General features: G+C 42.6%; 1 protein-coding gene across 1 annotated transcript; it reads right to left on the bottom strand.

Moving 5' to 3' along the window:
* Nucleotides 1-13,389: 13,389 nt before the first annotated feature.
* LOC116221018 (mannose-specific lectin-like) lies at nt 13,390-14,612 on the bottom strand. The gene is made up of 3 exons (XM_031569974.1): nt 14,570-14,612; nt 13,885-13,977; nt 13,390-13,800 (listed from the first exon to the last, which is right to left on the bottom strand). Exons 2-3 carry the CDS (start codon nt 13,972-13,974, stop codon nt 13,558-13,560), a joined length of 333 nt encoding a protein of 110 aa, XP_031425834.1. The 5' UTR covers nt 13,975-13,977; nt 14,570-14,612; the 3' UTR covers nt 13,390-13,557.
* Between the last annotated feature and the right edge of the window lie 306 nt (nt 14,613-14,918).

Below are 14,918 nucleotides of genomic sequence, written 5' to 3'. Positions count from 1 at the left end.
TGGTGATGAAATTTGTGCCGTGTGCACCGTGGGTGGACCTAAATGTAGCCATGTCCATGGGAGTATACATAAAACTTAACTGGAGCTTTTGCCAGGGAGCCTAACCTGTAAACGACAAGCTAGTGGTTTCCATCAACAGCAGCCCAGCTGTTGAACTGTTTGAGGTGTGAAATCTTGAACCTTCACTAAATACCAGCTGTCTGAACGGACAAGGTGTGTAACTAAAGACAGTCCCTGGACCCAAATGATGATATTCTAACCATGTGAGCAGTATGAATGATAAGAGTGACTGACCTACCACATTCATGGCCTTCATGTTCTGTGTTTGACACTTGTGTGTGCTTTTGCAAGAAGACCAATCAGTGACAGGGACAATTTAACTCCTGGCAAACAGACAAATGATTCATAAGTCTGGAAATCTCAAATTGGCAAACTGCTCACATACTGAATGGGCAAGAAACTGAACTGGCATCGACTCAAGGTTGCTAACGAGAGAGCGAGAGAGACAGAGAGAGCTATGGTTTTGAGTAGTCACAGTCAGGGAGGCAATATAGCTGGGATGCCAAACCCGACCTTTTCACCCTGGCGGGGTGTATCAAGGCGTGGGAGGTCTTCAGGGCTACAAACACACAGATGGCTGAGGTCAGACTCCGTGGTCGTGCTGAAATAAACACCGGAAAGTTCTGCGTCTGATCAGTCTGGGACTGTTACCCGTGTCCTCGGCATACTTAGCGTCAGCACCCCTTAACCGCCCTTGGAAGCCCTCTTTGCCGTAACATGGTAACAGGAAACACTTGTCAGCGGCCAGGTTTAGCAAAGCTGTGAATCAGGAGTGAAGACGTGCCACTGCGTAAACAGGCCAACGTGTTCTGCTTTTGTTCTCGTCTGTGAGCTTGTTCTCATGCTAGTCACGATGAGAAACTTCATTAGTGCATGTCACTTGGAAAAAATGGAAATATTTCGGGTGAGAATTTTCTGAAAAGGTTCTGCATGTGTACAACATCTTTAGCATACAGAGTGAAGGTTCTGCATGGCCACAGCATCTTTAGCATACAGAGTGTATTAACTTTGAGTTGTTTTGGTAAGTATCAAACCACATCAAATGGAGAAGCAGTTTAACAAAACATTGTGAAAATAATATTAGTAATCATCTGTGAAAAGAAAATGTATTGTCATACTTCTGGTGTTTGGCCATTCATTGCAACAAAGTCTGATATGATACTGTTAGAAAGCCAACGGAAGTTAAGCTGTCAAACTAAATGTGTTTTGCTTTTGTGCAAAAATTATGAAGCAGACCGTGCCCAGGGGATACCAATATAAATAGCATCACTGATGCTAAAACATATAGAAGTTGTCTGCACTTGTATAATATCCAGTGAGTTCAATTTTAAGATTTATGTAACCACGAATTCCCCAAATGATGTATGATCTGTGGCCCCTTGTGCTGTGGGGAACATACTCCCCATGGCCTGTCAATGACCCTGTCTAGTTAGTGTGCATGTTACTAACTTCACATACATGACTGTGGGTGTGTGTGACAGTGCGTGCACGTGTTCTGTACAGTTGTGTGTGTGATTGTGTCAGAGAATGTGCACGATTCCTCAAGACACGCCAAAGGTTATTGCCATGGGAAAGGAAGGTTAAAGAAAGAGCAGAAAGATTGCTTGTGACTTGAAAATCGTTCCTTATCGCTAAGACTTGTAAGGTACTGGTAACAGCACCTTGGGAAAAAGAGTGGGATTGTTGAAGGGCTGTGGATGAATGGGACTGTTCATGCTGTCAAGGGTCAAAGGTCAAGCCAAAGCTTCTAGAGATCACATGTGAAATGTATCCTCTGGGACACAAAAGAAGCGGGTACAGGCATATATGAGGACTGAAGGTGTTTTATGGGAGGAAATAAAAGCAGAAGATTGAGAAAAGCCTGCCTGCTAAACCCATTTATCACAGAAAGTAGAGCACTCGGTTGCAGACTCGAAATTTAGTTTAATGAGTTCTTTTCACACTATGAGATACACTGTCGAGAATAATCTACGAGTGTTGAAGGAAATCATTTTAGAACATGGTGGGGAAGATGGGGTTCATCTGGTTCATTGGACCATGAAAAAAAAAAAAAAAAAGTAAATAAAACAACAGTGCCCTTTTTCTCTCAACCTTTGCCTGCCTATAGGAAGCGTTTGCGCTGGGGGTTGTGTCAGAGGTCAAACAAACACAAAGCATCTTTCAGTCGGGTCAATATTAGCTCAGCGTGTCTTTCTGAACACCAGGGAGAGGCGCAATTTATTTTGTCACGGAGACGCGCGAAGAACCCACATAGATCTTTCATCCACCCCCAGAAGAAAGAAAATGAAATAAAAAAAGACAGGAACAGACCTTACATCCCGGCATACACAAATATGCTCAGGTTTTTGAAGGATGTCGGAGACGGTAGGGTAAATAAACTCTCGAACGCCAGCTGAACAAACTTGAAGATGGAGAGGGGAAAAAAAAGAAAAGCTGCCATGTGTTTAAGATGGTGCTGAGTTGGAAGCCGTCCACATTGAAAGGAAAGAGCAGAAAGAGGAACAGGGGTTTGCACAGACACCTGCTCCAGGCTGTGAACTGTCGGCTGTAATTCCTGGTTGACCCAGCACAGCTTGGGGTGACAGAGGAAGAGAAAGTATTGAACATAATATCCAAAGCACAGAGAGCTGTCAGTGCCAGACCAGTGTGTGTTTTAACACGATACTTGCAAAAACGATGCAAAAAGATATTGTTTATGGCGCTTTTGCATATTTTTTTTTCAATTCTGCTTCACAGTCATTCATTCTTTCATTTATTCTTTTATTCTTTTTTTCTTTTGTTTGTTTGTTTCTTTCACCCCCTACTTTCCCCACCCCATTCAACATTTTTGTCTTTCTTTTTTTCTTTCTTTCAGTCCCTCCTTCCTACCCCCCTTCCTTCAGAAATAAATCTTACAGCTCTCTCTCTAGTGCATATACCTCTACTGAGTAGATCCTGGATGAACCGCTCACAGCTGGAAGATATATGATATGTCAGGTTCTTAAAGTATTCTACATCTGCCACTGTCCATTTACTTAGCTCTTTATAATGTGTAGCAAAGCCCATTCCATACCACTACACCAAACGATAACACACTTGGAAATGTACAGACATCGTGTGCTTCCTCTCTGTGGCCTTTTGTCAGAGAGCCATCAATCGCCTAAAAAAGTGCTCCACACATTGTCCTGTCCTGCTCTTAAAGCAACATTATGTAACACATTTGGGTTGAAAGAACAGCTTCAAAATCATTTTGGTGATACACTGACTTGTAATACGGAGAATGGTGTCTGTGCCACTGCCACAGCATGCCTGGTACTGTATAGTGGTATGTCACTTTGGTGGACAGGGCGTGACACCTCTCACAAGAATTACATAATGCTTTACGGCACCACATCACATAACAACAATGAGACCTGTGGGATATTTTTTATGTTTAGATGAACATGGATTAACTCGTCAGTATGAAAGTCTCACTTTAGGAAAGGCAGACCAGGCGGGAAGCAGTAACTTAGCAATTGACATGATTCACTGATGTTAAAGTCAGCACTAAAGTCACGACAGGCACATCCCAAGAAACCCCCGGTGAGGAGGGGGTCTCAGGGGATTCAGACACGAAACACACACATAAGGGGGTCTCAGGCAGTGGCGGTTCTACATGGAATTACGCCCCGGGCGAGACCCCCTCCGAGCGCCCCCCACCCCCTCCCGCCGGAAAAAAAAATATCTTAAATTTATTTTTTTTAATTTTTATTATAACAATATAAGTGAAAGACAAACTTAAATTCCTCAATTGACCTATCTCTAAGCCCCGCCCCCCTTAGTTACTGTTGCTAACTCGGACAAACTATAGGAGCTGACTAGAGTTCACAATGGCAGCTATCAGTGTCAAAATGATATCCCAAGAGTCTCTAGGCAACTTTTGTAGACAGAAGGACCTGATTTCGTCTAGAAGCCTTCAAAAGGGACTTCATTATGCAATGGAGGGATATGTATAAATTGTAAAACTAAATATGATGGATGACAAGCAATGACAAGGAGGCGAGAATTTACAGTGCAAGAGGGAGAAGCCTCATCTCACGGTCATCACGATTGCAGATAACAACATCCCATACCAGCATTGTTCATGCACCGCATGGAAAGATTCAATTAATTTACCTTCAGTTAATTTAACTCATCTGGAGAGGCACTGATATGTAGAACTACGTGTATTAGTTTATTAACTAGCATTACCCTGTCCCTGACAGGGCAGTGTCCTAGCGTAGCTATGTCAGTAATCGGACAGTGTCATACATTGGCCATTTAGTTAAACAATCAAAATGCTAAATTTAATAATGGATTAACAATCGATATGCTCAGTTTAATAATGGATTAACATGACAATGTGAACGTTTGCCGATAACACACGCAGTCCGATAATTAACACCGTTACGATAACTGTCTAGCTAGCTAGCGCAGACCAGAGATAACTTGCCTAAGCCTAGCATAACATCAGTGGTGAAAGTAAGCCGGTACTGTCAATGACAATAATGTGAATAATGAGTATGCCTATGATCATGTAGGCTTAGTTGATTACTTTAGCAGAGGAAAATTCCAACCTAACAAGTTCCATTTGGGAGACCCAGAGGTGAACTGTCCCCCGCGCTCCCTCCCCTTCCCCATTCTCACACAGGATCTTTGCACTTCACCTTCTTAGCGAGCAGGGGCGCCAATTTGCCAATTCCCCACACAGTGATATGATAGATAATAGAAAACCGCTTCGCCCAGATGATTTTTTTTTTTTTTTTTAAGTGCTCGTGCCGCCCTCCACGTGTCATGAAAAAGTTGCCCAGTTCGCCCGTGCCCAAAACCGCCTCTGGTCTCAGGGGTGTTAGAGAAGAGGACATAGTTCATTCTGATTGGTTTTGGCAAACAGCCAAACAGAACACACCACACACGGTACAGGCCTTAAAAAGGCATGCAGAACGTTCACACAATGAGATGATCTATGGGTATCCCCTTATTGTAGCTTATCGACAGTGGCGTTTCTACATTAGGGGCAGGTGGGGCACTGCCCCACCAGATCCAGATGACGCTGTTGTGCAGAAAGCTCAATACATTCGTACTTCCCGGCACAATATATACAATTTTTTTTTTATGCAAAGTAGCGTGAATATGTGTGTGAATAAACGTGACTCACAAGCATTATAGTCTTGTTTTGGAGTAATTTGATTCGTCTGTTTTTCTGTCTGTGTGCTTGCTCTGTGAAATGCTGCTCTCCGCTGTCCCTCCCTTTCCGGTGGGGCAACGACCCACGCTGCCCTACCGTTACCATGGAAACACCAATGAGCGTGAACCACACAGGCCAAAGTTAACATTGAGCGGTGGGGCACTTTCAGATGTGCCCCACGAAATCTGCCTGGCAACTAGACTGGAATAATGCGAAAACCGCGAGACCTGTACCCCGTGACTAAGAAAAAAAAACATACAGTCAGATCAATGCCAGTGACGGCACTGCTAGTTAGCTATCGCTAGATTTCGACTATTTTGAAAGTGTTTTTTAATTCATACAATGAATAACGTAGATTATTTGTTGAGGGTGCAATTTAGTACATTGCCGCTGGAAGAAAAATTAGAAATCAAACGTTTGGGACCACACAGACCAGACGACTTGATCCTGCTCCAGCCTGGTCAGAATGCTACTCGAACTTTCAAGACGGAATGGTATGACAGAAAGACATGGCTAACAGCTAGCACATCAAAACAAGCACTGTTCTGTTTCCCATGCCTTCTTTTTGGAATTGGTACTAATGCAGATTCAGTTCGGACAACGGATGGATTCAAAGACCTGAAGCATCTGGCAGAAAGAACAGTGAAACACTTGGGACTATTGGGGCACGTCAACATCATGGCACAGCTAGATAGTGCATATCAGCGGAACATTTTAGAGCACAACAAACAGACGGAGGAGAATCGTTATGTACTGGGGAGGCTGATATCGCGCAAAAAGCCCTGTGGGAAGTGAGAATTTTGAGACGATGTGCGAGGGTGACACCAGGCTGCAAAGACACTACGATTCTGTGAGTCAAACTTTTTTGAGTGTGTTTACATGATGGTATAATTCGAATCTTGCTTTAGTTGGACTATGCAATCTTTTGGGGCAACTGCTATTATCCCAATATACATGGCAGTGAATAAATCGAATCATTGGCCGAAAGCATGTCATATCCGATACGATAGGTGGCGCTGTTTTCATTACAACTAGTGGTGATACAGCCATTTCCGCTTGACCTCTTCACCACTACCAACAACAACAACAGTTGATTGAGCATGAATCGCGTCTGTTCATCGGTCCAGAAATGCGTGTTGCCTCTTTGGTTGTCCATCACGTTGTTTGTTTGTTTGTTTCTGCTGGGCCGACGTGTTTATAAGTTACATTATTCAAAGGTGAAAGATAAAAGGCGAGAGAAACGCACGCACATTCACACACACACACGCGCGCAATAATGGGTTACAGTCAAAACGCATTGCCCTTCTGCCAGTTGCATCAAATTGTTTTAGTACTTCTTCGCTGTCGATTTCCAAATCTGTGTGAATTTTCATGAGAGCAAGTCCAGTCAGTCTTTTGTCAGTCATCGTACTTCGTAGATATGTCTTAAGACGCCTCATTGTACTGAATGACCGCTCAGCAGACGCTGTGGAAACGGGCATTGTCAAGACCTTCAGGACGCAATGAATGTTTGGGTAGAAATGTGCCGAACTTTCCAGGGCTTGATAAAGCTCACTGCGTTTTGGCTGTAACTCATTTAGCTGTTTCCAGCTCTGTATCTGCATTGTCAACGCTGGGCATTAGTTGTCCGTACTCCGATTTGATAGTTTCCCCATTGTAATAAATATGCGTTCATGATATATTTTTTTTCTTCTCGCGTAGCAGAAGGTACTTACAGTGCGTACGGCTGCATGCGCCACTGGAACTCTGTGCAATTAATACAATACATAATAGGCTAATTGATACATTATCTCCTCGTTTGAGTGTGGTTGTTTGAGTGCAATGGGAGTGTATGATCGTTGTTGTCTATAAAGGAAGGTATTGCAACGGGAAAATATCGCGCTCCACCTGTCACGTCTCTGTCTTTAGAGGGCAGCGCCAAATAACCGAACAAAACTCAACTCACGCTTGCCTTACGGGTGCAATACCAAATTTCATCATATTTGATAGAATGAAGGACAAATTAGTTGTGAATACTATCACCGAGTTTGACAGGTATTGGTCAGGTAATAGCCAAGTGACAGCTGATTTGCTTTCTGATTTGACAGTACTTATTCGTGTTTTTTTCAGCGCCAGATAACCGAGCAAAACTAAACTCACGCTTGCCTCAGGGGTACAATACCAAATTTCATCATATTTGATAGAATGGACAAATTAGTTGTGAATACTATCACCGAGTTTGACAGGTATTGGTCAGGGGGGACGGCCCAGTGTTCCCGAAAGCCCGATATTCCGAAATCTCAATATTCCGAAAAATAGTCCCCCTGGCAAAATTTAGAAATATTTTAAGTGGCACAAAACACACACAGCATTTTGTTTGCACAGCAGAGCGGAGACGCTCACCGGGCTATCACGCATATAACTTTTCCTAGGCAATATTTGTTAACTTAGCCTACTCTGGTTTTGAATATGGGGTAGGCTACCACTCATGCGAAGGAAATCACCGGCAGATTGTTGCAGGACATTACGCAGATCTTGTCAAGCACTGACAAAGCATGCATGCGTTGGCAATCATAAAAATATTTTTGTATCATCTCGATGCAAATGCCATGTGTGTATAATAATATTCTAAATTAAAGTTAATGCTTGTGAAATAAAAGCATTTATATTTTTATGATTGTGTGATTCATTGGGATGTGCATGTGGGCTATAGTGGTTCACGTTGCTGTGCTCACAATTTCGGAACAGCAGGCTGTCGGAATAATGGGCTTTCGGAACATTGCCATGGAACCTTGGTCAGGTAATAGCCGAGTGACAGCTGATTTGACAGTACTGCTGTGTGTTTTCAGCAAATAAAATGTGGAACTTCTTTATACATGTTTAAGGAGGGGTTGTAAAGGTGCTCATATCTTCGGACCTCTTCTGTTATGTTTGTTCATAATCAACAAGAATAAGCTTGTGAGACAGTCTGCAGGATATTCATAAAAAAATGTGTCATTAGTATGAACAGTTGAGACAACTTATCTCTCTTTCGTCTTCCGGGTCACGACCTGGCAGGGAGGGAGGGAGAAGGGCGGCGGGATCTCAAGCATGCGCAAAGACGCAAAGTCCAGTTCCTAATCCAATTCACCGTTACATGCCGCGATAGTCGAATTATCAACCGGATCGGATCGAGTTATCCAGGGGTGTTAATCGGATCGTAGTCGGACCGCACATAGTCGAACAAAGGTGTTTACATGAAACGGATAATTCGATTTCAGTCCGACTAAGCCAGTTATTCGAATGCATTTAACCACGGTCAATGCAATCTGCAAGAACAAAGTTTCGTTCATTTAGCAGCATGTTTTGTTGCTGTTATTTGTTTTAGTTGTGCCTTTTGCTTCATATTGTATGCCACACGTGTGCCACAAGCTTAATAAATTATGCAAGTTATTTGAGCTATGTGTCTGTCTAATCTTTTTACTTTGTTGCAATCATTTTACTTTAATGCTGTATTATAGGCAACATCTTTGTGTCGCGCTGAAGCATGTGAAATGTATTTGAAATAGGATGCCTGCTCCCTGCTGGCACTGAAAATGCAGCCCATAGCATATCTTACTGGCCTACTGCTTATAATAATCAGTTACCTCTATTTTTGTGACGGTGACATGACGTCATACAAAAATGCCCCACCAGAAATTTCAGGCTAAAATCGCCACTGCTTATCGATAACAATAAAACTCCAGATTTCTACGTCCAGTCTCCGGTCTTCTGATTGAAAAGAAAAGGTGTAGTGAGACTGTCGCGCCGCAACAGACCCTTCTGCTAGCTATAAGAAGCACAGTATTCTCTGTATCGACATCATGGCAGAGGCGATGAAGAAACCAAGGAAGACGTCGTCTGAGGAAACTGTCTTGCTATGTCTTGTGTTGCGCTTGCTTGTTATTTGGCTGTGTTTGGAAAGTTGTCGACTTTTCATCATGATTTTTCATCATAAGCATCACTGCCACTTTTTCCAGATGCCATAAGTCATCGACTTCAGTCCCGTCTCAGGCTACCATCCAAATAAATTCACCTCAGTCATATTTGTGCAAAATCTTGTAATATTACCTTGTCAGTCGACAAGCTTCTTTGGCTCCGGGAGTTGTCTTTGCCGATTTCCACATCTTTCAACTTGTCAACAAATTCACGTGTACCACTGTCCATTAACGGGTCTCAAAGCGTGATTTGTATTGAAAACAGTGGTGCAGAAATTAACTGCACTCTGCAACTTTAGGTGGAGCTCAGTAGAAAAGAATATAAATTCTTGCATCATGGGGCTTAAATGTGAAGGGCAGGTTGCTCTTACTTTTTCTCTCTTTGCTTCTACAAATGGATATTACTTAGGGGAAAAAAAACGTTCTTCAATCTTGCCTGTTGAGTGATGAATAAATACTAACTTAACTTATACATTGTTAGTGTCTACTATGTGGTCACATCCACGCTTGAATACAAAATGTACAGTATATTTCCACCTGAATGAAAGCATCCACTACTTCGTGTAGTAGTAGGGGAATGGTGCAAGTAAATGTTTATGCTGTATTTCTTTATAATGGTTACATGGGTTGTGTAAAAAAGATATTTGAGTGCCATTTTAAATGAAGTAAAGGGAATGCAAGTGAAAAGGAAGTGTTCCTGTACTACATCCTGCTCGACGCTGTGTGAACTGTGTAGAGTACATCACAACCTCTTATCCCCTGCTGGGCCATCCATACAGGAGCCAACGCAATACACACGGATAATAGAGCCATTGCTCCTCTTTAGCATCAGCGTTATTGAGCTATCAGTGTCTGCGCACGCTAGCCTGAACTGCTCGTTTGTCAGCGCTGTCCCCGAACGTCCTCGTCTGTTCTTTTCCCCTCCTGCGCCACCGAACAAATATGATGGAGCCGGGGGCGTGACAGATGCAGCGCACCCCATCACTGCGATCAGAGGATGGAGGGGGGGAGGTTAGAGGATGTGGGGGCAAAACCATCTCTAGTGGTGATGGATCAGAGCTGGATGCTGGTGCTCCATTGACCGAGACATGTGCACACATACTGCGAGCTCCAAAAAAGATTATTGTATTTGGCCCCATTACACGGCGAAAAAATTAACTAGACCCAGTCCCATTCATCTTCAGAATCACTTACAAGCCTTTGAAGGCCTATTAGACTTTGATGGAGAGGGGATATTTTCTTCTGCTCCAACATCAGTGCCTGTCATCGCTTAATGAAGCAAGGATGCAGCAATCAGGTGCATTGTTTCTGAGTAAATGGTTGAACACCTCTATCTGTGACCATACTGGAGGACACCTTTGTAATTCATTGTTGTGAGAATAAGAACGTGCATGCTGAAGGGCTTAAGTTGCTCTGTATGAAAACTTGTATAACCTAAAGAAAGACATTTTCTATAGATACTCATCACTGCCATCGTCTGTTTATGTGAATGTTTATTTTTAAATATGTAAAGTAAACGGATAACCAATTAGTGATACACAGTCATTCCATTACTGTGGTATTAGTGGGGCACAAACATACTAAAGCATTCATTTGGTGTCTTCATTCATTTATTGACTCACCAAGCTATGACACTGCTTTCCTCTTTTAAAAAAAAAAAAAAAAAAACCTTCTAACTGGTCTTTTGTCTGTTTTTATTCTGCTGTGTTTCCACAACCACATTAGCACCAGTGTTGGTCCCCGTTCTGTTGCCCAAGGGTAGAACTCTCGGCCACTCTTTTGCCGTCTCTTTAGCAGTATCTGACAGCATTGCCAAGAATTCCCCTGTGAGACCCAGGGATGGCGTCTACTCAAAATATTTCAAATCTCCCTGTTCCAGTAGGAATGACAATGTTGATTCATTGATCTTTCTGTTTCACATATTCACATCTTCCATTTAGCCATTAGTGCACATACATTATGGACTATATCATAATACGCAGTGTGTACTGCATGTACTCCATTATAGCGCTATAATTGAAATCCCTCTGTCTGTTTGGAGTTTATCCCTTTCAATCATAAGTGAGAGAAGCCAGCAGCCTTGGTAACGTCTCCTGGTAATGTCTCAAGCACTACCTCTCCCCTAAAACCCGCTCACTTGGAATACAGCTCTGTAGTAACAAGCTAAGACTGCTTGTTTTTGAAAGAATATGAAAGAATATGAACACAGGCTGTGGCGGAGTATTTCAAAAGCTCTGGGAAAACACACAGCCTCGCAGACATGCAGACAACATTACTGGCCTTTTCACATCTACTCAGCGCTGTGAATAGTGTAATATGACAACATGAAACATGTGGTTTGAATACAAGATACTGTGTATTATTATGCTGTGCCATGATTGCATGCGTATGTCTAATGGATTTCCTTTAGGGGAATTCACATTAAACTGGAGTGAGACAGCAGTTTTATACAATGCAAGGAGTGGGTATAAAACAATGAAAACATAAAACGTCAGGTCTAGAAATGGAAAAGTGATCAACACCTCACTATAATAACTCTGCTGCAAGTACTAGTTGCAAATTGTGCCACAATTTCCTTTTCTCGCCTTACCACAACCAGCAATTACTCATCTGTGTCCTCTGTTCTTTTCTCTCTTCCTCTCTCTCTTTCTCTCCCGCTGTGTCAAAAAAAAAAACCTTCCCCCCGAAGAGGAGTGGGTGGCAGAGGAGGGAGTCAGTAATTTGTAACACGGAGAGTGTAGTTTCTCCAGATGTGCCGCTGGAGGAGAGAGATGGATGGGGGGGGGGGGGTGTATTCAGGAGTGAGTTCAGTTTCCCCTGCATCTCGGGAGAGAGGAGAGGACTGGGTATGGAGAGCGCGTCAGCACTGGGGAGATGTTCCACGCCTACACAGAGGGGCTCGGGGGAACTCCGGCGGGAGCGAGCGAATTCCGTAATGAGTCTGCTCTCTGTTTCGTCCTTGCAGCGCAGTCCTCCTCCTCTCTTTCTCTGTCTCTCTCTTTCTCTTTCTTCTGGAGTGTTCCTGCAGCACACTGCATCTAAAGACAACCCATGGCCATGATCCTGCCATTCTGCTCGTCATACTCCACCCGTCCCCTCTGCTGGGCCTCTCCTTGAGTAGTGCAAGATAGCCAAAAATGGATGGAAACTCAACATTCGGGTTTTATGGGACTAAAAAATGCATTAGAGTAGTAAATATCACAGAAAAATATGATTCGTTTGATGCCATGAAATATTTAAATGATCTCCAGTATTATCCTGCAGTATATACAGTAATATAGTGGCAAAGTATAATGGCACACGAGGAATTCAATGAGTAGTTAATGAATGAAAGTATAAGTCAAACTAAATGTAAGATAAAAACCAAACGGTAGTAAAAAAAGTACAACTTTAAATAATGTTGTACAGGAATGTACAGAATGCAGGATATGGTAGTTAGTTCAACTGTGACCAGGCCATGCTGAGTCTAATAGCAGTCAACTTTTCACTTTTTGTCGGGTTTAGAGCACGCCATGATTTTCGTTTGCTAAGAAACAGATACGTTTACAAATCGATCTGCCCGCGTTGTTGCCAATAACACACACAACCTGTGTGACCCACAGAGCTTGCGACCAACATTGAGTGAGTGAGTTGTCATAGTGATGTTGTTATTACACTTCCTGATTGGTTCTTTGGATTGAACACGGAAGATAGAAACGAGTAGGAAAAAAATATATAAGGCGAAATCACACACACTCGCCTCGATCATGATTAAATTAGAATGTTGATTTTGGCTTCGGCCCAAATTTGATTGCGTCTGAGTCCGGACCCGGACCCGAGTCCGCCTATTGAGTACCCCCGCTGTAGAATTTTCGTGGTTTTCACATACTTTCTAAGTAAGTTCATACTCCTGTGTTCAATTCCTCCCTCACAAGAAAGTATCACATTCTTTAGCAGTGGATGCCTCGTTTGGGAGTTTCTGATACAAAAGGTAAGTGTTGAATTTCCTAATTCCCATCATGGTTACATGGAAGGGCTAAGATTTGAGGAAAAAAATGAGGAAGTAAGGTAGGAGAGACAAATGAGGGTGATCAAAATCCATCTTTTTTATAGATTTCAGAGAGCATCATGTGTTCTGTGGAACTCTCCACCCCTCCCTGTATTAGCTTTAAAAACAGGCCTGAGTTAGGACATGGAGATCTCCCTCCATTCATTTAGAAAACCATAACAAGCTGCAGATATTCATCTTTAGGTTTTTATTTCTGGTCAATCACTTCATCATGAAACAAATCATTCAACTTCATTTAACAGTGCTGATGCTGATGACTAGAAAACAATTTAGAATCCCAATCTGCTGGTCTCAGTGTGGTACATCAGGAACAGGAGGATGAACATCATTCAGTGGCGGCTCCAGATCAGTTTTCCACCATCAAGTATTTGTAGTTGCCCGTCATCGGACAAGCAGAGCTGGGATGCTGGCCCACCCTTCCCGCCAGTGTCGGTGGCCCACACGGGTTTGTCGTTGCCGTCGTATATGACAAGGTTCCCATCGCTTTGCATGATTATGAAGGCACCTCCATTTCCTGTTGAGCTAGATTCCCAAACTTGCTTTGTGGTTGTGACAACAAAGTTCCCATTAGCCTGTGATGAAAAGGCAGGAGTCAGGAATACTTTATTTCACACATCAGGAAGTTTAAGGTTATTGTTACACATAATACACTGTACCAAAAATGTTGCTGTGGCAGCATTATTGTTTGATCTCAGGAAGTCTCCTGGGTACAGTTGGCCAGGTGCAGTAAGCCTGTTTCCACTCATCTCCTGGGGGAACATTTCAGAGATCAACAAGTTATGGCAAACAATACCAACACATTTTAATGCAATCACAAAAATATGCTTCTGAGCATTTTACATGGTCATCGAGTAATACAGAAGCTGGCTCAAGAAATGCACACATATACAGCATCTTACCCTTGAAATGAACCTAGGGTACAGTTGAGCGGTAACACATTAAACAATTTAGCAAGCTGGCTGTAAAAAAAACGATTTGGCCTATATTGGATGACAATAATTAATACTTTCATTCTTTTCAGCTACCTTACAGTAAACTAAACTAAACAACTAAACTATCAACACATTGACGATGAGGTCTAATTGAACAATGTCCAAACCTACAGAAAACAAATGTAGGAAGTGTCAAAAATGTTCAGACAATTCTATTAGTCTGTTTCTTTTGTAAGCCAAGAACTGAAGAAACTCCTTGACACATGTAGGTTACATTTTACACACACACAAAGGATCTCAATCGCAAGTAAAATAGCCATTATATGTAGTTTATAAAACATTATTAACCCCTTCTCACGACCTGACTGATTTTCAAACCCTGGTTACGGCCCTGTATGCACATACTCACGTGGTGAACACTGGACAGATGATCAGGTAGGAAGCACAGAGACTGTCTGTAATCAGACTGAGGGTCCGTTATGCCTCCAGCTTTTATAGCCAATACAGGGAGGGGTAGGGGAATCCCACAGGTCATAGACATGAGATCAATGACAGATGCTGGTTGTTCAGATCTGTACAGCTGATTACGGAGAATGTTCCACGTGCTTTGTTGATGCACTTCACTGGAATAAAGAAAGATTGCAGCATCAAACAGAAAGAAACTTCCTTTTTCTTAACTTAAATTGCGAATTTAAGACAGAGTGGACTGACAGGTATGCATTTGTGCTGCCTGTGGGGAGCACAAAACCGATGTGTTT

This window comes from Clupea harengus, chromosome 7 (assembly GCF_900700415.2).
Source record: "Clupea harengus chromosome 7, Ch_v2.0.2, whole genome shotgun sequence".
NCBI classification, from domain to species: domain Eukaryota; kingdom Metazoa; phylum Chordata; class Actinopteri; order Clupeiformes; family Clupeidae; genus Clupea; species Clupea harengus.
This window is presented reverse-complemented; position numbering and strand designations above follow the sequence as displayed.

Coding starts and splice junctions, on each gene's coding strand:
- LOC116221018 (XM_031569974.1), bottom strand. CDS start 13,974: ATGAGTGGAAACAGGCTTACTGCACCTGGCCAACTGTACCCAGGAGAC. Junction 13,801..13,884: donor CTGCCACAGCAACATTTTTG/GTACAGTGTATT, acceptor TTTTCATCACAG/GCTAATGGGAACTTTGTTGT.